Source organism: Mustelus asterias, chromosome 10 (genome assembly GCF_964213995.1).
Source record: "Mustelus asterias chromosome 10, sMusAst1.hap1.1, whole genome shotgun sequence".
NCBI classification, from domain to species: Eukaryota; Metazoa; Chordata; class Chondrichthyes; order Carcharhiniformes; family Triakidae; genus Mustelus; species Mustelus asterias.
The window spans coordinates 123,603,910-123,624,977 of NC_135810.1; the positions used below are offsets into that span (position 1 = coordinate 123,603,910).

The 21,068-nt window shown below is 44.5% G+C and overlaps 1 protein-coding gene across 1 annotated transcript in view; it reads right to left on the minus strand.

Moving 5' to 3' along the window:
• inppl1a (inositol polyphosphate phosphatase-like 1a) overlaps positions 1 to 21,068 on the minus strand; it is a 181,785-nt gene that overhangs the window by 29,014 nt on the left and 131,703 nt on the right. The window contains exons 16-19 of the mRNA XM_078222652.1: positions 19,254 to 19,353; positions 19,078 to 19,166; positions 16,978 to 17,059; positions 872 to 961 (exon numbers count right to left, since the gene is read on the minus strand). Coding sequence (XP_078078778.1) covers positions 872 to 961; positions 16,978 to 17,059; positions 19,078 to 19,166; positions 19,254 to 19,353 — 361 coding nt within the window. The remainder of the gene's footprint in view (positions 1 to 871; positions 962 to 16,977; positions 17,060 to 19,077; positions 19,167 to 19,253; positions 19,354 to 21,068) is intronic.

A 21,068-nucleotide genomic window follows, 5' to 3' on the forward strand; every position in this document is an offset into this window, starting at 1 on the left:
CTGACACTGCGGCACTCCCTCAGTACTGACCCTCTGACACTGCGGCACTCCCTCAGTACTGACCCTCTGACACTGCGGCACTCCCTCAGTACTGACCCTCTGACAGTGCGGCACTCCCTCAGTACTGACCCTCTGACAGTGCGGCACTCCCTCAGTACTGACCCTCTGACAGTGCGGCACTCCCTCAGTACTGACCCTCTGACAGTGCGGCACTCCCTCAGTACTGACCCTCTGACAGTGCGGCACTCCCTCAGTACTGACCCTCTGACAGTGCCACACTCCCTCAGTACTGACCCTCTGACAGTGCGGCACTCCCTCAGCACTGACCCTCTGACAGTGCAGCGCTCCCTCGGTACTCCCCTGGGGCTCAGGCTATGGATCAGCCCGGGTAAATGGATCTGAATGACAGAACAGCATTTGGGAGCTTAGGGGGTGATCTTATGGAGGTCTATAAGATGATGAGGGGCATGGATAGGGTGGATGGTCAACATCTTTCCCAAGGATAGGGGAGTCTAAAACTAGAGGGCACAGGCTTAAGGTGAGAGTGGAGAGATACAAAAGGGTCTGGAGGGGCAATTTTTGCACAGTGGGTGGAGTGTGTCTGGAACAAGTTGCCAGAGGTAGTAGTAGAGGCAGGTACAATTTTGTCTTTTAAAAAGCATTTAGACAGTTACATGGGTAAGATGGGTATAGAGGGATATGGGCCAAAGGAGGGCAATTGGGACTAGCTTAATGGTAAAAACTGGGCGGCATGGACAGGTAGGGCTGAAGGGCCTGTTTCCATGCTGTAAACCTCTATGACTCTATGGCTGAATGACCTCTTCCTTGTACCAATGCTCCATGTACTCAAACCCCATGTGAAAGCACTCACCTTTTTTGGATACGAACTGCGACGTCACACCAACTTCGAAAGTACCAAAGGCTGGTGAGTGGTCACTCGTCACAATATCATCCGTGCAACCTGGGGAAATGAGAAGTAAAAGAAAATGTCTGAGTAATGGGTGTGGCCTAAGACTATGATTTTGTAGTTCCTTGTGGTCTTGGACAGAGCAGGAGCCATACCAAGCTGTGATACAACCAGAAAGAATGTTTTCTATGGTGCATCTGTAAAAGTTGGTGAGAATCATATCTAACATGCCAAATTTCCTTGGTCTTCTGAGAAAGTAGAGGCATTGGTGGGCTTTCTTAACTATAGCGTCGGCATGGGGGGGACCAGGGCAGGTTGTTGGTGATCTGGACACCTAAAAACTTGAAGCTCTTGGCCCTTTCTACTTCGGACCAATGATCACTATGATCACCAGTGATATAGGTGCACTCACCTGAGGAAGGAGCGGCGCTCCAAAAGCTCGCGATTCCAAATAAACCTCTTGGACTTGAACCTGGTGTTGTGACTGCTTACAATGATCAAAAGGAGGGAGACACTTGATGGGCTGAATGGCCTTATTTCTATTCTGTGCTTTATTTAACCTATGTTCTGATGATTTGTTTTCAAGTTGATCCGTGTATTGCAATCTTGGAAGCTTCTGATAGAGCAGTGGATTAAAGATAGCCCCTATTATCATATCACAAATGACCACTCTTTTTAAATATGTCCCTGATCGCTTGAGATCTAATGGTAGTTGGCAAAGTTTACACGTGAGGGAAGCAGAGGAACCCTGGACTGAGGTGGTGGTGATTTGGTTCTCAGAACCAGCTCCACCATTGAATCAGATCATAGCTGATCAGATTGTGAACTCAGGACAGTTCCAGGGAGATATCCAAGATCACACAACAGTTGAATGTTAACCATTGGTCCGACTTGATCATAAAATCTACAAACCGCTTTCTGGCTCAAGATTAGACAAATTAACATTTAACTTAGCTTAAAGTGAACAAGTTCAAGTGATCATAACACCTCAGGGGAAGGGTAGTGGAGCTGGGAGGGAAATCTGCGCAGGAAGACTGCCCATATCCATAAGCAGCAAGGCACAGACAATATCCAGGCTTGGGCTGACAAATGGCCAGTACATTCACATCACACAAATGTCAGGCAATGACCATCTCCAATAAGAGAGTCAGAGAGTCACACAGCAATATAGCACAGAAACAGGCGCTTTGGCCCAACCAGTCCAAGCCACCCAGTTTTAACACTAAGATATTCCCAATTGCCCGCGTTTGGTTCATATCCCTCTAATCCTTTCCCAGCCATGTACTTACCCAAATGCTTTTTAAAATGTTATTGAACCTGTCTCAACCACTTTCTCCGCCAGCTCATTCCATATATGCACTACCCTCTGCGTGAAGGTCGCCCCTCGGGTCCCTTTTAAATCTTTCCCCTCTCACCTTAAACCTATGCCCTCTAGTTTTCAATTCCCCTTCCCTGGGAAAAAGACGATGTGCATTCATCCTATCGACGCCCCTCATGATTCTTTGCACCTCAATAGGTCACCCCTCATTCTCCTACCTTCCAAGGAATAAAGGCAATCACTCCTTATAACTCAGGCCCACTAGTCTTGGCAACATGCTCATAAATCTTCTCTGCATTCATTCCAGTTTATCAATGCCTTTCCTATAACAGGGTAACCAAAACTGTACACAATACTCCAAGTGCGGCCTCACCAACTATTTATACAATGTAATAATGTCCCAACTCCTATACTCAATGCCCCGACTGATGAAGGGCAGTGTGCTAAATGCCTTCTTCACCACTCTGTCTACCTGTGACTTCAACCATTTCCCCTTAACATTCAATGGCATTAATATCACTGAATCCTCTTATCAACATCCTGGGGAAATGACCCAGCTATATTCATACTGTGGCTACAAGAACAGGTCAGAGGTGGGAATCCTGCACCGGCTTACTCACCTCCTGACTCCCCAATGTCTGTCCACCATTTGCAAAGCACAAGTTAGGAATGTGATGGAATGCTCTCCACTTTTCTGGATGGTTGGAGCTCCAAAAGCGCTCAAGAAGCTCAACACCAACCAGGACACATCACTCGATCGGCACCCCATGTAACACAATAAACATTCACTTCCTCCACCATCGATGCACATTGACAGCAGTGTGTATCATCTGCAAAATGCATGCAAGCAACTCACCCAGATGTCTTTGAAAGCACCTTCCAAACCCATAAGCTCTACCACCTAGAAGGACAAAGGCAGCAGATGCATGGGGACACCAGCACCTTAAGATTCCCTTCCAAGTTACATACCATCCTGACCTGAAAATATATTGCTTCCTTCACCATCACTGGGTCAAAACCCTGGAACCCCCTCCCTAACCGCACTGTGGGAGTATCTACACCACATGGGCTGTAGCAGTTCAAGGCAGCAGCTCACCATCACCTTCTCGAGGGCAAATAGGGATGGGCAATAAATGCTGGCCTAGCCAGCAATGCACACATCCGATGAACAAAAAAAAATTTGTATCAGAAAATTCAAGAGGACTGCAGAAAAATCTGGCAGAGAAAGTCTTTGACGAGGTGAGTTTAACATGGTTTCAAAGTTTGGGAATTAATGGACTACAACTGTCTCATCTGAAGCTGCGCCATGTCAACTAATCTACGTGTTGGCTCGCCTACCTCTGATTTACAAGGCTGTGGGTTCAAACTCTGCTCTGGGACTTCAGCACATAAATCAGGCCGACATTCCTGTGCAGCAGCAAGGGAGTGCTCGGTTATAGAGTCATAAAGGTTTACAGCATGAAAACAGGCCCCTCGGCCCAACTTGTTCATGCTGCCTTTTTTTTTTAAACCCCTAAGCTAGTCCCGATTGCCCGTGTTTGGCCCATATCCCTCTATACCCATCTTACCCATGTAACTGTCTAAATGCTTTTTAAACGACAAAATTGTACCCGCCTCTACTACTACCTCTGGCAGCTTGTTCCAGACACTCACCACCCTGTGTGTGAAAACATTGTAAGAAGTTTAACAACACCAGGTTAAAGTCCAACAGGTTTATTTGGTAGCAAAAGCCACATTTTGCTACCAAATAAACCTGTTGGACTTTAACCTGGTGTTGTTAAACTTCTTACTGTGTTTACCCCAGTCCAACGCCGGCATCTCCACATTGTGAAAACATTGCCCCTCTGGACCCTTTTGTATCTCTCCCCTCTCACCTTAAACCTATGCCCTCTAGTTTTAGACTCCCCGACCTTTGGGAAAAGATATTGACTATCTAGCTGATCTATGCCCCTCATTATTTTATAGACCTCTATAAGATCACCCCTCAGCCTCTCCTTATAACTCAAACGCAGGAGGTGCAGGGGTTTGCAGGAGATGGTACCCTTCTATCAGGTCACTGATGTGGTAATGCTAACGTTGGACTGGGGTGGGCACAGTATCAAGTCTCACAACACCAGGTTCAAGTCCAACAGATTTATTTGGAATCACGAGCTTTCGGAGCACTGCCCCTTCATCAGATGAGACTCACCTGAGGAAGGAGCAGCACTCCGAAAGCCTATGATTCCAAATTAACCTGTTGGACTTGAAACTTCTATCAGGTGTTAAAGCAATGCAACATCTGCCTATTCTACCAACGTTAACAACTCCATGTGCCAAGAAAGATGGCATTATTTCTAATATTTTGGTGGTGTGTGTTACTCTAAGGCAGGCTTGCTTGTCTGTGGGTATTATTAATTAAATTAAACTGAAGGTTTAGGACAAAGGGTGGAGATGTGAAAGACATGCACTTGAAGTAAATATGTCTAACTTGAATTTCCTACAAGGAAATAAGCCATGGGTTTAAATTTGCATTTGGAGATCAAGGAGGTTCTGTTCAGTTGTTACATTTCGAAGTGAAATAAAAAGAGGTTGACAACTTGGACAAATTCATAAATAATTAAGGCTAGGTTATTAAATTTTATTTTATCCAACAGTGGGAGGCAGTAGGGAGCACAAAGATTTTTATATTCCGGGAAAGGTACGTTTTGAAGAAGGAAAAGGACAATAGAATCAAGATGAAGGAGAGAAGATGAAAGAGAGAAGTCTACTCAAGGAGGGGGTGAGCGCTGTGCAGGAAGTGACCATGTAAAGTCTCTCATGGAGTACCACTCTGCTGGGAAAAGAACTGTGAGGAGGCAAAGTGAAGGAGATTTCCAGCCAACTCAGAAAAGTCTCAGTTTTTCAGAAAGCAAGGTTTTGTTTTAAAGTTCCTTGAATTTTCCTTCTTTATCTCAAAAACAAGACAGTGAATTATCCTGGGCTGCCATCCAAGTGGCAATGAGGAAAGGTTGCGCTTACTTAAAAAATAGGAATGAAAGAGGGAAATCAGCACAGTTCCGACATCTATTGACATAAATACTGTGGATGTGAGGACCAGTGAAGCCACAATCAAACTACATGACCACACACTCTAGGCAAGATAATGTTTGATTCCATGATGTGGAAGGGACAAAGAACAAAGATGAGCTTCTATCCTTCATGATGTCTAAACACACAGGCTGAGACACACACAGATGGGCATTAACTGTCTCAGAGAATTGAGCACAGATTCCAGTAGGCTCCTGTTTGCAGGCCCAGGGGGAACTGACCACACACAATATCCACGAGACATGAAAATGCAAGCATCAGCTTCGAAAGCATTGCTTAGTCGCGGAAATTCCAAGGCTGAATTGCAACAGCTGGGTCTTTGTGGCGTCTTGGATCTGATCCTGTGATTACTGGGTATCTGATTTCATGGAGACACTGATGAAGACCACATGTGCTTCTTATTTGGTGTGGTTTGTGTTTGAGTTGAGTTGGATTTAGAGTGGGGGTTGGGGAGGGGAGGTAATGAGAATGGAATCACGCATATGAAAACAAAAAAGGAAATATCGGTGTAAAACAAACTGAACATTAGGCTTGCACTTATACCATCCTTCCCTCAAATATTTATATCATCTCTCCCTCATGCTTCACATGCAATCATGCAGCGGCTGGTTCAACTGACTTTAGGCAAATATGGTCATGGCGTGGGCACAACAAGATCCCAGAAAAAGCAAGGTAAATAACCAAAGACAAGAGGAAGGCTAGTTAGTGAGGGCACCCGAGCCCTTTGAGGACGTGTCAGGGATATTTCACATCACCCCTCACAGGCATCAGGATTGCATTTCAACTCGTTATATCCTGAAGCCTCCATCATTTTATGTTCTTCAATCGTCTGATTTACAAAGTGTGCTGACTTCAGACTACAAATAAGGTTGTCGAAAACATGGTTTAGAAGGAACTTATTTATATAAATAAGCAATGACGTTTAACAATGACAGCAACTCAGCAGAACAGTAATAATTTCAGGAGCACCAGTAAAACAGACCTTGCTTATAGATCACCCTCTCGCAGACTGCACATGCTCAGAATCCTCAGCAGACACCAATAAAACAATTACATTGGAGAAAAGGCTTTTAAGAACACTCTGTACCCAAAATTACACTCTAACACTTGTTCCTCCCCCACGTCTGTCAGCTTTACGGTTGCATTGTGACTTGCACAGTAACACTGGTGAATCTTGTAATGGTTAGTCTGGGCTCCTAAGTGAAGAGGTTCCTCTTCCCTTCTCCAGCAGAGTCAATTGGCAAACCTGGAAACACTTCCTGGTGAAGGCCCACAGCAGCATTACCTTCAGTCATGTTATCTGTAAAAGGTCGCTGACTCAAACTTTCCCTGACTCGAGTCACAACGTAAATGAATATGTTCCTCGCATCTGTGAACAATTTGATTTTCGAGTTTGCTGACGACGCCACCATAGTAGGTCGGATCTCAAACAATGACAAGACAGAGTACAGGAATGAGATAGAGAATCTGGTGAACTGGTGCGGCAACAATAATCTTTCAATGTCAACAAAACGAAGGAGATTGTCATCGACTTCAGGAAGCGTAAGAGAGAACATGCCCCTGTCTACATCAATGGGGACAAAGTAGAAAGGGTCGAGAGCTTCATGTTTTTAGGTGTCCAGATCACTAACAACCTGTCCTGGTCCCCCCATGCCGACACTATAGTTAAGAAAGCTCACCAATGCCTCTACTTTCTCAGGAGACTAAGGAAATTTGGCATGTCAGCTACGACTCTCACCAACTTTTACAGATGCACCATAGAAAGCATTCTTTCTGGTTGTATCACAGCTTGGTATGGCTCCTGCTCTGCCCAAGTCTGCAAGGAACTACAAATGGTTGTGAATGTAGCCCAAACCATCATGCAAACCAGCCTCCCATCCATTGACTCTGTCTACACTTCCCGCTGCCTCGGCAAAGCAGCCAGCATAATTAAGGACCCCACGCACTCTGGGCATTCTCTCTTCCACCTTCTTCCTTCGGGAAAAAGATACAAAATTCTGAGGTCACATACCAACCGACTCAAGAACAGCTTCTTCCCTGCTGCCATCAGACTTTTGAATGGACCTACCTCGCATGAAGTTGATCTTTCGCGACCCTAGCTATGACTGTAACACTACATTCTGCACTCTCTCCTTTCCTTCTCTATGAACGGTATGCTTTGTCCATATAGCGCAAGAAACAATACTTTTCACTCTATGATAATACATGTGACAATAATAAATCAAATAAATTCTTCCGTTTCGCAGCCTCACGACCCAAGATACTGTTCCACTTCAGTTTAAGATTATCCCCAGTAACCACCCCTAGCTACTACCAAAGTTCCTGATGTAAACCTGATCTTTCATTTGAACTGCCTCTCTCTGGCGTGGTAGTCGTATCCTTCCTTTTGTTTCTCTCACCTCCTGCTCACTTTCTCTGAGATCTGGATGAAGCAGACCCGGGTGAGACTTCAGCCTTCGACCCAACAACAATTCCGCTGGAGCGCGCCCAGTTGTGGATTGTGGCGTGATACGATACCAGATTATAAATTCCGAGAGCTTTGCCCTCACAGTATCGCCTGCCATCCTCTTCAATCCCTCCTTCAGAGTTTGAACAGCTCACTGCACCAAACCATTCAAAGCCAGAGGAAAATGGCACAGTACGCACTTCACATGTACATCATTATTTTGCGTGAATTCTTGAAATAACTCACTTGCAGACGTAGTGCCGTTATCCAAAACAAGCAATTCCGGTAAACCACGAGTTGCTAAAATTTGATCTAGTTTCTCAATTGTCAGAGCAGCTGGAGTATCGCTCATGATATCGGCTTCCAGCCATTTCAAATGCGCACCACGACAATCAGGAACATGTGGTTCATGAAAGGCCCTGCAAAGTCCACAGGAAGTCTGGACCACGGCCTATCAGGCCGCTCCCAAGGATGAACTGGTGCCGAAGGCACCATCTTCTGATTGATCTGACATGCTGAACAGAATTTCACCTTGTTTTCCAAGTCCAGATTCATATTAGACCACCAAATATTCGACCTGGCTAGACTTTTCATTCTAGGGGCACCTGGGTGAGCCTCATGAATTTCATCCATGACCTACGATCGACCAGGGGATGGAATAACCAGTCTTGACCCCCACAGTTTGCAACCATCCTGTACATGTAACTCATCCCTACACTTCACATAAGGTCGCAACTCATCATCTTCTATAATCGTTCACCATCCTTTGTTATAATTCAAGTCAGAAACTCAAGTGTTTTATGAAGTACGCCTGGATCTTTTGTGCTTTGAATTTGGCTAGGGCAAGCATGATATGTTTCACTTCACGTATGATTCAAATGACGCATTTGGGAGCTTTTATCAACCAATGTTTATTTAAGAATAGAGTGATCAAGGTTTACAGCTGGAAACAGGCCCTTAGGCACAACTTGTCCATGCCTCCCTTTTTGTTTAGCCACTAAGCTAGTCCCAATTGCCTGCATTTTGCCCATATCCCTCTATACCCATCTTACCCGTGTAACTGTCTAAATATTTTTTGAAAGACAAAATTATTTTATAAACCTCTCTAATATCACCCCTAAGCCTCCCACTCTCCAGGGAAAAAAGTCCCAGTCTATCTAGCCTCTCTATCCAGCATCCAAGTAAATCTTGTCTACGCTCTTTCTAGTTTAAAAATATCCTTTCTATAATAGGATGACCAGAACTGTACAGTATTCCAAGTGTGACCTGACCAATGTCTTGTACAACTTCAACAAGACGTCCCAACTCCTGTATTCAATGTCCTGACTAATGAAACCAAACATGCCAAATGCCGCCTTCACCACTCTGTCCACCTGTGACTCCACTTTCAAGGAGCTATGAACCTGTACCGCTAGATCTCTATAACTCTCCCCAAAGCCCTACCATAAACTGAGTAAGTCCTGCCCTGGTTCGAGCTACCAAAAATGCATCACCTCACATATATCTAAATGAAACTCCATCTGCCATTCATCAGACCACTGGCCCAATTGATCAGGATCCCGTTGCAATCCTAGATAACCTCCTTCACTGTCCACGATGCCATCAATCTTGGTGTCATCTGCAAGCTTACTAACCATGCCTCCTAAATTCTCATCCAAATCATGAATATAAATGACAAATAACAGTGGACCTAGCACAGATCCCGGAGGCACACCGCTGGTCACAGGCCTCCAGTTTGAAAAACAACCCTCGATTGTCACCCTCTTCTGTCATCAAGTCAATTTTGTATCCACTTGGCTACCTCACCCTGGATCCTGAGAGATTTAGCATTATGCAACAACCTACCATGCGGTACCCTGTCAAAGGCCTTGCTAAATCCATGTAGACAAAATCGACTGCACTGCCCTCATCTACCTCCTTGGTTACCCCTTCAAAAAACTCAATCAAATCCATGTGACGAGTTTCCACTCACAAAGCCATGCTGACTGGCCCTAATCAGTCTTGGCCTCTCTAAATGCCTGCAGATCCTGTCTCTCAGAATACCTTCTAATGACTTACACACGACAGATGTTAGGCTCACCGGCCTGTAGTTCCCAGGCTTTTCCCTGCAGCCCTTCTTAAAGAAAGGCACAACATTTGCCAATCTTTAGGCTCCTCATCTGTGGCTGTCGATGATACAAATATCTCTGCTAGGGGACCCATGTCCTGGGATACACTTCATCAGGTCCCGGGGATTTATCTACCTTGATGCAATTTAAGACTTCAAGCACCTCCTCCTCTGTAATATGTACACTCCTCAAGATATCACTATTTTTTCCCCAAGTTCACTAACATCCATGCTTTTTTCAACAGTAAATACTGATGAGAAATATTCATTTAGTATCTCACCCATCTCTTGTGGATCCACACATACTCTCTCCCTTGTCACTCTTTTGCCCTTTATGTATTTGTAGAAACTTTGAATTCTCCTTTGCCTTATGTGCCAAAGCAATCTCATGTCCCCTTTTTGCCCTCCTGATTTCTCACTTAACTCTACTCCGACACCCTCGACACTCCAAGGGATCCACTTGATCCCAGCTGCCTATGCATGTCATGTGCCTTCTTCTTCTTCTTGACCAGGGCCTCAATATCCTGAGTCATCCAGGGTTCCCTACTTGTACCAGCCTTGCCCTTCACTCTAAAATGAATGTAGTTATCCTGAACCCTGGTTAACACACTTTTGAAAGCCTCCCACTTACCAGATGTCCCTAAAGTACAACAAGAATATTGTGGTGATATGTATAGTAAGAAAACTAACAACAACTTGCATCAATTACAAGCAAAACAAAAAACCATGATAATGATAAACCTTAACAAATATATCTAAAATGTTCCAATCAAACGAAATTTCCCACAGGCAAAACTCTTTCCACAGGTTTAACACAGCAAAGACTAATGCTCATAAGTAAAGTTAATTTATTAGTCACAAGGCTTACATTAACCCTGCAATGAAGTTACTGTGAAATTCCCCTAGTCGCCACACTCCGGCATCTGTTTGGGTCAATGCACCCTAACCAGCACATCTTTCAGACTGTGGGAGGAAACCGGCACGCAGACACGGGGAGAACATGCAAACTCCACACAGTGACCCAAGCTGAGAATCGAACCCGAGTCCCTGGCGCTGTGAGGCAGCAGTGCTAGCCAGTGTGCTGCCCATGTGATACTGGAACTGAGTCCTTTGTTTGGAGAATTGAAACTCTGACTTCTCAGCTTTGCAACTTCTAGCAGCCCTCCAGATACACCCAGAACAATTTGGAGTCAGGCAGCTTCCCAGAACACCAGGAGGAGAGAGAATCTAGGCAAGCTAGCCACCAACAGCAGATTTTCCACTCCAGGAAGGCCTGGCTTTCAGCTAACCAGCAGAATTTCCAACACCAGGGAGAGAGAGAAACACTGCTTTCAGTCTGATGTCCACTCCCTTCTAAACTCAAAACTGCCAGCAGCCCAAATCAAAAGTGAGACCTTGAATTCATTAAGAAAACAAAAACGGTCCAAAACACACAACCTGCCAACCAGTCTTCCTCCTAACAATAAAACAAGCCCAGAAAATACCCAAGGCCCAATAGTAAAAATAAACAAAACCCCATTTAAGCCACTGAAGTCAGAATAAAAGGACTTCTAGCAGACGGCTGGTGCCATAATGAAAATAAAACTGAAGCTATGAGAGCTGCAGAGAACATGATTTAAAAAGAACATTTCTTAAAAGTACACGAACATCACACTTTACATCAGAAATGTTTTAACCGAGAATAGGATCTCTGTCCATCCATCACTTAACCTGCTGCGCGCTTATTGGAAAACGTATAATTTATTTGAGTAATAAAATTGTCTTGGGAGGACACAATACCTTTAATGGCAAATCCGGTAAAGGGAGACGACTTGACGCATCATCATTTGCGTGGTCTTTCCCTGCTCTCTACACAATATGGTACTGATAAGCTGGCAATGCAAGCGCCCAGTGCTATATATCCTTGCTGAGGCCATCGGGGAATACATTTCCAGTTACTGAAAAGACTGACCAACAGCTTGAGGTCAGTACATATGGTTAATGAATGACCATAGAGGTACCGATGGAATCGTTTCACAACAAAAACCTTCTCGACCTTCTTTGCCCAACTGTGAACATCCCTTTTCAGCCTTTGTCAGCGCCATGGATGTAAAATCGTCCTCTATTGAGTCGGATAAGGCATCGCACAGCAGGATAAGTTCCCTGTCTGGATCAGAATGGACGAGCAGATTAGCCAAGCACAACAGCGCTTTCACATCCTTGAAAGCGGCACGGTAGCACAGTGGTTAGCACTGCTGTTTCACAGCTCCAGGGACCTGGGTTCGATTCCCGGCTTGGATCACTGTCTGTGTGGAGTTTGCACATTCTCCTCGTGTCTGCGTGGGTTTCCTCCGGGTGCTCCGGTTTCCTCCCACAGTGCCAAAGATGTGCGGGTTAGGTTGATTGGCCATGCTAAAAAATTGCCCCTTAGTGTCCTGAGATGTGTAGGTTAGAGGGATAGGGTAAATATGTAGGGATATGGGGGTAGAGCCTGGGTGGGATTGTGGTCGGTGCAGACTCGATGGGCCAAATGGCCTCTTTCTGTACTGTAGGGTTTCTGTGATCTGTGAAAGCTCTCTTTTATACAGATTGCCACTTCTACTTGATTTCTTTGTGCAGAGATAGGCACAATGGAGCCAACACTGTCGACAGATCTGGCAAAACTTTCCATAATAGTTTACTAAGCCAAAAAAATGATCTGAGCTCTAACACTTTCCTGGGCTCCAGAACTTGCTTCATGGCTCGAATTTTCCCTTCCACAGGAGGCAGTGAAAAGATTCCATCAGTACCTCTGTGATCATTCAATCATATATGTACTTTCCACAAGCTGTCAATTAGTCTTTTTAGCGAGTCAAAATGCATTCCTCTCTTGCCCTCAGCAAGAATACATGGCTGGGTGCTGATATCAGTACAATATTGTGTATATAACAAGGAAAGACAATACAAATGAGGACATGTTGAGTTGTCTCCCTTTACCGGATTTGCAGTGATTCTGTGGCCGAGATACTCTCTGCAGGGTGCCTGGAAAATATACTTCCTACGCTTCAGACCTGCCTCTGAAATCCTTTTTAGAAAGGCATGCTACTTGATTATTATACGCAATATGCACCTCCAACACGCCAGACAAAGATAGGGCTTTGGGGAGAGTTACAGAACAAAGAGATCTAGGAGTACAGGTTCATAGCTTCTTGAAAGTGAAGTCACAGATGGACAGGGTGGTGAAGAAGGCATTCGGCATGCTTGGTTTCATTGGTCAGAACATTGATTACAGGAGTTGGGACATCTTGTTGAAGTTGTACAAGACGTTGGTAAGGCCACACTTGGAATACAGTGTCCAGTTCTGGTCACCCTATTATAGTAAGAAGTCACAGAACACCAGGTTAAAGTCCAACAGGTTTATTTGGTAGCACAAGCTTTTGGAGCATTGCTCCTTCATCAGGTGAGTCACCTGATGAAGGGGGCGGTGCTCCGAAAGCTCGTGCTACCAAGTAAAACTGTTGGACTTTAACCTGGTGTTGAGACTTCTTACTGTGCCTACCCCAGTCCAACGCCAGCATCTCCACATCATGGCTACCACCCTATTATAGAAAGTATATTATTAAACTAGAAAAGAGCACAGAAAAGATTTACTAGGATGCTACCAGGACTTGATGGACTGAGTTATAAGGAAGGGCTGGATAGACTGGGACTTTTTTTCCCCCTGGAGCGTAGGAGGTTCAGGGATGATCTTATAGAGGTCTATAAAATAATGAGGGGCATAGATCAGCTAGATAGCCAATATCTTTACCCAAAGGCAGCAGGGTCTAAAACTAGAGGGCATAGGTTTAAGGTGAGGGGGGAGAGATACAAAAGGGTCCAAAGGGGCAATTTTTTCACAGAGGGTGGGGAGTGTCTGGAACAAGCTGCCAGAGGCAGTAGTAGAGGCAGGTACAATTTTGTCTTTTAAAAAGCATTTAGACAGTTACATGGGTAAGACGGGTACAGAGGGATATGGGCCAAACGCGGACAATTAGGACTAGCTTAGTGGTAAAAACTGGGCGGCATGGACAAGTTGGGCCGAAGCGCCTGTTTCCATGCTATAAACCTCTATGACTCGATGGACTGTCCAGTGCACATCTGAAGATTAACCCCTGCTAGTAAGGGCAGGCACTCGGTTAGAGCCCCACATCAACTTGTAGATCTCTTCACTAATTACGGATGCTGAAGCTCCTGTGTGTCCCCCTCCATCTTGATTTGCCCACCATCGATCACCACTGCAGTATAAATAGGCTTTGCCTTATTCACATTAAACATGCCGTGAGCTGGCTCTGCCTGCTCTGAGCTGTCGAGGTGATGTGTAGCTGATTGAGACGATTTCTAATTTAAATTCTCTTGCTTTTCACATCACTGCATTTCTTTGCTAAATGTCCTTCTCGTGGCACTGGTGACAAACAGCCTCTATAAATTTGCAATGATTTGCACAGTATGGCCCACAACACCCCAAACACTCCACTGCTTTCACCTTTCTGCTTGCAACCTTTTTCTTCATTTGATGCAGCACCCCCACCTGGTAACCAACATACTCTTCTGAATATTTTTGGCATTACTGGTAGCCATTTCCATGCCTAACAAATTTCTAGAACCTTCCGAGAAGTCAGTGTGGCTTCCCTTAACAACCGACATTGAATGCTGTCCTCGTTAATATCGCAAACCAGCCTGTCTCGAAGTATATCTTCCACAACTGCTCCAAAACCAGTCTTCTGAAAGGTGGCGTAACTCTGCCACAAAGTTAGCTACCGACTGACCGGTTTTTCAAAAATGGCTATGAAATTTGAATCTTTGAACAATCTTCGAGGGTTTCAGGTTATGGTGATTCTGGACCAGAGCAATTAAATCTGCATGTGAAATCTCCCTTGGCTTCTAAGGCCTGGGGAAAATTCCTCGTCAATTTGTAAGTCTTCTTGCATACCCTGTTCCCCCCATCCCCAAAACTTTCCCAATTTACTTCACTCCACCACTGAACACCATGTTGCAGCTTGATAGAACCTTAGTTTCATGTTGCAGCTTGATAGAACCTTAGTTAGGCCGCACTTGGAATATAGTGTTCAATTCTGGTCGCCACACTACCAGAAGGATGTGGAGGCTTTGGAGAGGGTACAGAAAAGATTTACCAGGGATGTTGCCTGGCATGGAGGCCATTAGCTATGAGGAGAGGTTGGAGAAACTTGGTTTGTTCTCACTAGAATGACGGAAGTTAAGGGGAGACCTGAAAAAAATCTACAAGATTATGAGGGGCATGGACAGAGTGGATAGTCAGAAGCTTTTTCCCAGGGTGGAAGAGTCAATTACTAGGGAGCATAGGTTTAAGGTGCGAGGGGCAAGGTTTAGAGGAGATGTACGAGGAAAATTTTTTTTTTTTTTTTACACAGAAGGTAGTGGGTGCCTGGAACTCGCTGCCAGGGGAGGTAGTGGAAGCTGATACGATAGTGACTTTTAATGGGTGTCTGGACAAATACATGAATAGGATGGGAATAGAGGGATATGTCCCCAGAAGGGTAGGGGGTTTTACTTCAGTCGGGCAGCATGGTCGGTGCAGGCTTGGAGGGCCAAAGGGCCTGTTCCTGTGCTGTAATTTTCTTTGTTCAAATGATTCCTGGGCTTAAAGTTTTGGGATTCCCTTCCTAAAATTCTGGGTGTCTCTTTTCTATTTCTCATAGAAATCTTTCACTTGGAAGAAGCTTTTGGTCACCTGTCTTAATATCTCGTGTTGTTGCTGTGTGAAATTCTGTCCAATTCAGGTTACTGTGGAATACCTTCAGACTTCTTACAACATCAAAGGTATTTTATCAATGTACATTGTTAGGGTGATGATGTGGAGATGCCGGCATTGGACTGGGGTAAGCACAGTAAGAAGTCTCACAACACCAGGTTAAAGTCCAACAGGTTTATTTGCTACCAAATAAACCTGTTGGACTTTAACCTGGTGTTGTGAGACTTCTTATTGTTAGGGTACCAGGGCAGAAACCCCAAAGCATGTTATGAAGCTCAATTAAACCCCAACGGTTTGTTTTGATTTTGGCATTAGTGTGAGGATAATGTGTTTCACTCCAGATGCGATTCCTTTGATACACTAGGAAGCTAAACAAACTTGATTTTCGCAATACAGTTTAACTATAACAAATGAATTAGCTTAATTTTTACCAATTGAAATACTTAAACATGACAATATACAATTCTTAACTGCTAATCTATCTCTATTAGTTCCAATTCAAGCAATATTCCTCTTATAGACTTAAACTCCTCTTCGAAATCAGTCAGCAACACACAGGCTTGTGTGTTTGTATTTGTTAACGGTCCGAGAGCTTTTTGAGAGAGAGAGAGAGCGAGACAGAGACAGACAGAGAGACTCCTGCTTTCTGACAGTTCCTAACAGCAGCCTCCAAAGAGAGGAAGACATTTCCTGCTTCTTTCAGGACCAGGGGTCTGACTGTTTTAAAATAAATGAAAACTGCGTTTTCCCTGCAAGCTTAACTCTGCTCATTCATATGCCTCTGACTCAATTAAACTGAAAATCCCCGGGGAAAAACCAAAATAAACAAAAACACATCTCTACCTAAAATCAATCATTAGCCTGCAGTCTCAGCATGGGAGCAGCCTGGTGCAGACAAATCAGCACCATGTAAAACAGAGCTTAATTTTAAACATATCCCTTGCAAGTAACATGATAAAAATGCATTTCTTAAAAGCACAGTATCACCACAATATTCTTGTTGTACTTTAGAGAACTGCTTACCAAATCAATCACCATCTGTGACAAAACTGTTGCACATGTAACATCTCAATGTTAGACTATATTAAGAGGCCTCTATGTTCCAGTGAGCTACTACCAGGTAAAGGATGATAGCTGCACATTTACCAGATCATGTCAATTTGCATTTGATGGTACCGAGTTTAAAACAGGTAGTTGAAAGCAGAGCACTAAACTTCCTCAATGCTGGCTTTTACATTGCCCTGTAGCAGGGACAAAGGTTAATGGCTGATTCCTGTCACAATCAAATATTTCAAAATTAACAGCTGTGCTGTTTTAAACATTTATGACAACAGAGCAATTCAACAGAATGCAATCTAACATGGCAGTGTTGTCGAAGTGGAGGGGTCAAGGCCACATAACTCACCGTATGAATTACAAATGATATGAGTCTCAGGGTATGATTTCCACAAAATTCTGTCGCACCACGATGGAACATTTGTTCGGACCTGTGGGTAGCAAGAACACCTGAATTCAATGCCTTCATTTATGAGCAGGCTTTAAGGCAGATTGATCCTGCTCCATTTTGTCAGTTTTATTCGCTTTCTTTCTACCTGCTTATCCCTCATTCCTCAGCGTCTTTCAGAGAGCCGGCACAGGTATGATGGGCCGAATGGTCTCGTCCTGTGCTGAGCAATTCCATACGTAGGCTGTGAAATATTGATGTTGTATCTGGTTTAGGGTATCGTGGGGTGCATGTGTGCGCATGGGTGTACTTTTCCCTTCCTTTTTAATGGCAGCACGGTGGCACAGTGGTTAGCACTGCTGCCTCACAGCGCCAGGGACCCGGGTTCGATTCCCATTTGGATCACTGTCTGTGCGGAGTTTGCACGTTCTCCCCGAGTCTGCACGGGTTTGCTCCGGGTGCTCCGGTTTCCTCCCACAGTCTAAAAGACGTGCAGGGGTGCAAAGCCGTTCAGTTGTATTAAAAAGTTGCTCACATATTTCCTGAACTTAGAAAAAGTCCCTTTGCATGAGACAAGCCTCATGACCAGTTGTTGAACAGCCAGCTAATATAATTGGTGGCACCGGGTGAAGTGGTGGTCAGAATTTAGGTATTTTTCCCTGGGGTGGTGGGGAGGAAGTGAAAAGGAACAGTTGTCAAACTTCCTGAAAGTTGAGCCAGACTCGCAAGAAAGGTCACTTGCATTTCTTTGCGTGCAGGGAGGAAACAGCTAAACAGGCATTTGGACATAAGGTCGTCGACCTGAAACATTAACCATTTCCCTCCCCACAGATGCTGCCGGACCTGCTAAGGGTTTTCCAACATTTTGTGTTTTTATTTCAACATCCGCACTATTTGACTTTCAAATACATATCTTGTTTATCCACCTCCTTTTCGAGCGTCAGCTGTGTGGTATAAATAGGAGGTGGCAATTCAAAAGGTTTTCTTGAAGGGACGTCGAAAGTTAGAATTTAAACGGGCATTAGTTATCACCCAAGTCAATTGCAACTCAAATGTTAACTCAGTTTCTTTCCATGGGCAAAACTGATGGAATTGAGGAATGTGATCCCAAATAACAGGTTAGAAAAACATTTTTTGATGTCATCACAAAACACTGAACTTGATCTATTCAGTTACCACTAACCAGTGCCCCTGACTAAAGCGCAATGGCTGGTCTCTAAGCAAAGCTACTGGCCTTCCGTGGGAAAAGCAGACAGAGGTGTGGAATGCCACCCTCAAAACATCAACCAAAACCAAAAGCAATTTCTGTGGTCTGGAATGCACCGTCTGAAAGGGCGGTGGAAGCAGTTCGAACAGTAACTTTCAAACGGGAACCGGATAAATGCTTGGTACGGAAAAATCTGCAGGCCTATCTTTGAGACAGAGACAGATAGGTTCTTGATTAATAAGGGGGTAAGAGGTTATGGGGAAAAGGCAGGAGAATGGGGATGAGAAAAATATCAGCCATGATTGAATGGCAGAGCAGACTCGATGGGCCGAGTGGCCTAATTCTGCTCCTATGTCTTATGGAGGAAGAATTTGAGGGGTGGAGCGGGGAGGATGAGGACTCATTAAATAGCACTTTCAAAGAGTCAGCGCCGCCACAATGGGCCAAACTGCCTTATGTTCTGCAGAGCTAAGGACAGACCAAGCCTGCTCTGCCATTTGATAAGATCATGGTTAATCATTTATTTCACCTCCAGTTCTTCATTCTATCCCAATATCCCTCAATTCCATGAGTACTCAAAACTCTATCCATCGTAGTTTTGGATATACTCAACAACGGAGCATCCACAATTTTCTGGGGTACAGCATTCACAACCATTATGAACTCTAGTTCCAGACTCTTTGGATCTACGACTTAAAATGCGCCTGGAGATATTCATTCATTGTAAACCAGTGTCCCTAATACTTGCATAAATACAGCGGCTTTATTGTGGGTGGTGACAACTGGAGTGGGATAAATGACCAGAATTCTGCATTATTAATAATATGTGAAAGGCTAGGAAAGCCATTACGTACCCCGGTAGGCTTCTGCTTGTGGCAAACGTAGACATCACGGGACCCTCGTTCATACCGGTATGTTGGAGGGAATGTGATCTCCTCTTCATCTAGCGGTAAACCACATTAGAAACATGAGACAAACCTTTCGGATCCAGCCTTGGCCATTGAGCAAAAGATAATATAACTGTACTTACAAAATCGAAGAAAGATTTTATTTTTCTCTTTCTCCAGGTTTAGCTGGTCAACTTTCTGAAGAGGCTCAAACTCCTTCCTGTTAATGTAATTGAGTATGTCCTGAATGGAGAAACACAGAATGAAAAGGGAGCACAAGGAATCGAGAAGTAACGCAGAGGCCAAGTTAGCTGACGTCAGCTTGAGATTCAAGGTGGAGAAAGGGGGGATTGCTACTATTCACCTCATTGGCCCCGAGTTAAAGGGGTGAGTGGACAGGGTGGGATACCTGTGGCTGTAACTAAGAAAACAGTTGGGATGGACAAACTGGTCTACTTGGTTTATCTCATCAAGACCGATCTTGCCTTTGACTCGTTCTTTTAACTCTTTCATGATAAAAGATGACAAAGATGTTCGTGAGAAAGGTTCAGAAGATCATGAAGTAGAATCAGTATGGTTGGAGATTAGGAATAGGAAGAGTTAGAAAACTCTGGTGGGAGTTGTTTATAGGCCCCCCCCACCTAACGGTAGTTACACCATTGGACAGAGCGTTGAAGAATAAATGATTACAGTTGTAACAAATGGCAATGTAATAGTTGTGGGGACTTGAATCTTCTCACAGGCTGGACAAATCAAATTGGCAAAGGTGGTTTGGGAGCTGAGTTTGTAGAACGTGCCTTTGACAGTTTCCTGGACAAAATCCTGGTTGGGAAATCGAGAACAAGATAGCACAGATCAGAATAAGGGGACTTTTATTTAAGACGACAAGGAGACATTTCTTTACTCAAAGGCTTGTGAATTTTTGGAATTTTCTACCACAGAGGTCTGTGGGTGCTCCATCATGACATACATCTATGGCTGACAGAGATAGATTTTTGGTGTTTCTGGAAATTAAGTGGGATTTGGGGAGCGGGCAGGAAAGTGGAGTTGAAGAGCAAGATTAGCACAATGGAGGAGCAGGCTCGACAAGCTGTATGGTCTACTCATCCGCCTAGTTCTCAAGTTCATGAGACTGAACCCTACCAGCAAGGACAGAATTTGTTGCCCATTCTTAATTGCCCTTAAGATGTTGGAGAGCTGTTGCCTTGAACTGCTGCCATCTATCTGGTGTGGGCACACTCCGAGCGCTGTTGGCTTTTGACCCAGCAGTGAGGAAAGAGTGATATTGTTCAGAATTAGGATGGTGTGTAACCCGAGGGTGAACTTACAGGTGGTGCTCCATGTGTCTCTTGCCTCTCTAGGTGGTAGAGGTTGGTGGCTTGGAACATGATGACGAGGATCCTTGGAGAGTGGCTGTAGCACAAGTTGCAGCATTCCTGCCTTAAGGGTTAGGAGGCTCAGCGCTTCAACTCTACTCCAAACAGCCCAGAGTGTCGACTGGAGCCCCGAATTGGGATTCCAGTTGAATCCAGCAGGATTGGCATGTCCTGCAGGTGACACCTCCTCCCAATTATATGGGATGGGAAGCCCATAAAGTCCCTTTTGGCAAATAGGAAGGACTAACCTCTCGCTATTGGCTGGTTCTGGCCACAGACGAGCATTCGTGTTGCATCAGGCCGGTATTCAGCCAAAGAATCCTTCCATCGTTCTCCATGGGAGGAATTGGAAGATATAAAAACAGCTTTATCAAAAGCACTCTGCATGCGACTATCCCCATGGTGAGGTGAGAGTTACTCAGTCAAAAACATCACCGCAGAACTTTCAGAGGGGAACTCAAACTATCCTCAGCTGCTTCAGCAATGACCCTTTCCTCCATCATAAGGTTAGAGTTCATCAATGATTGCGCAGTGTTCAACTTCTCAGATATCCAAGCAGTTTATGGCCACACGCAGCAGGAT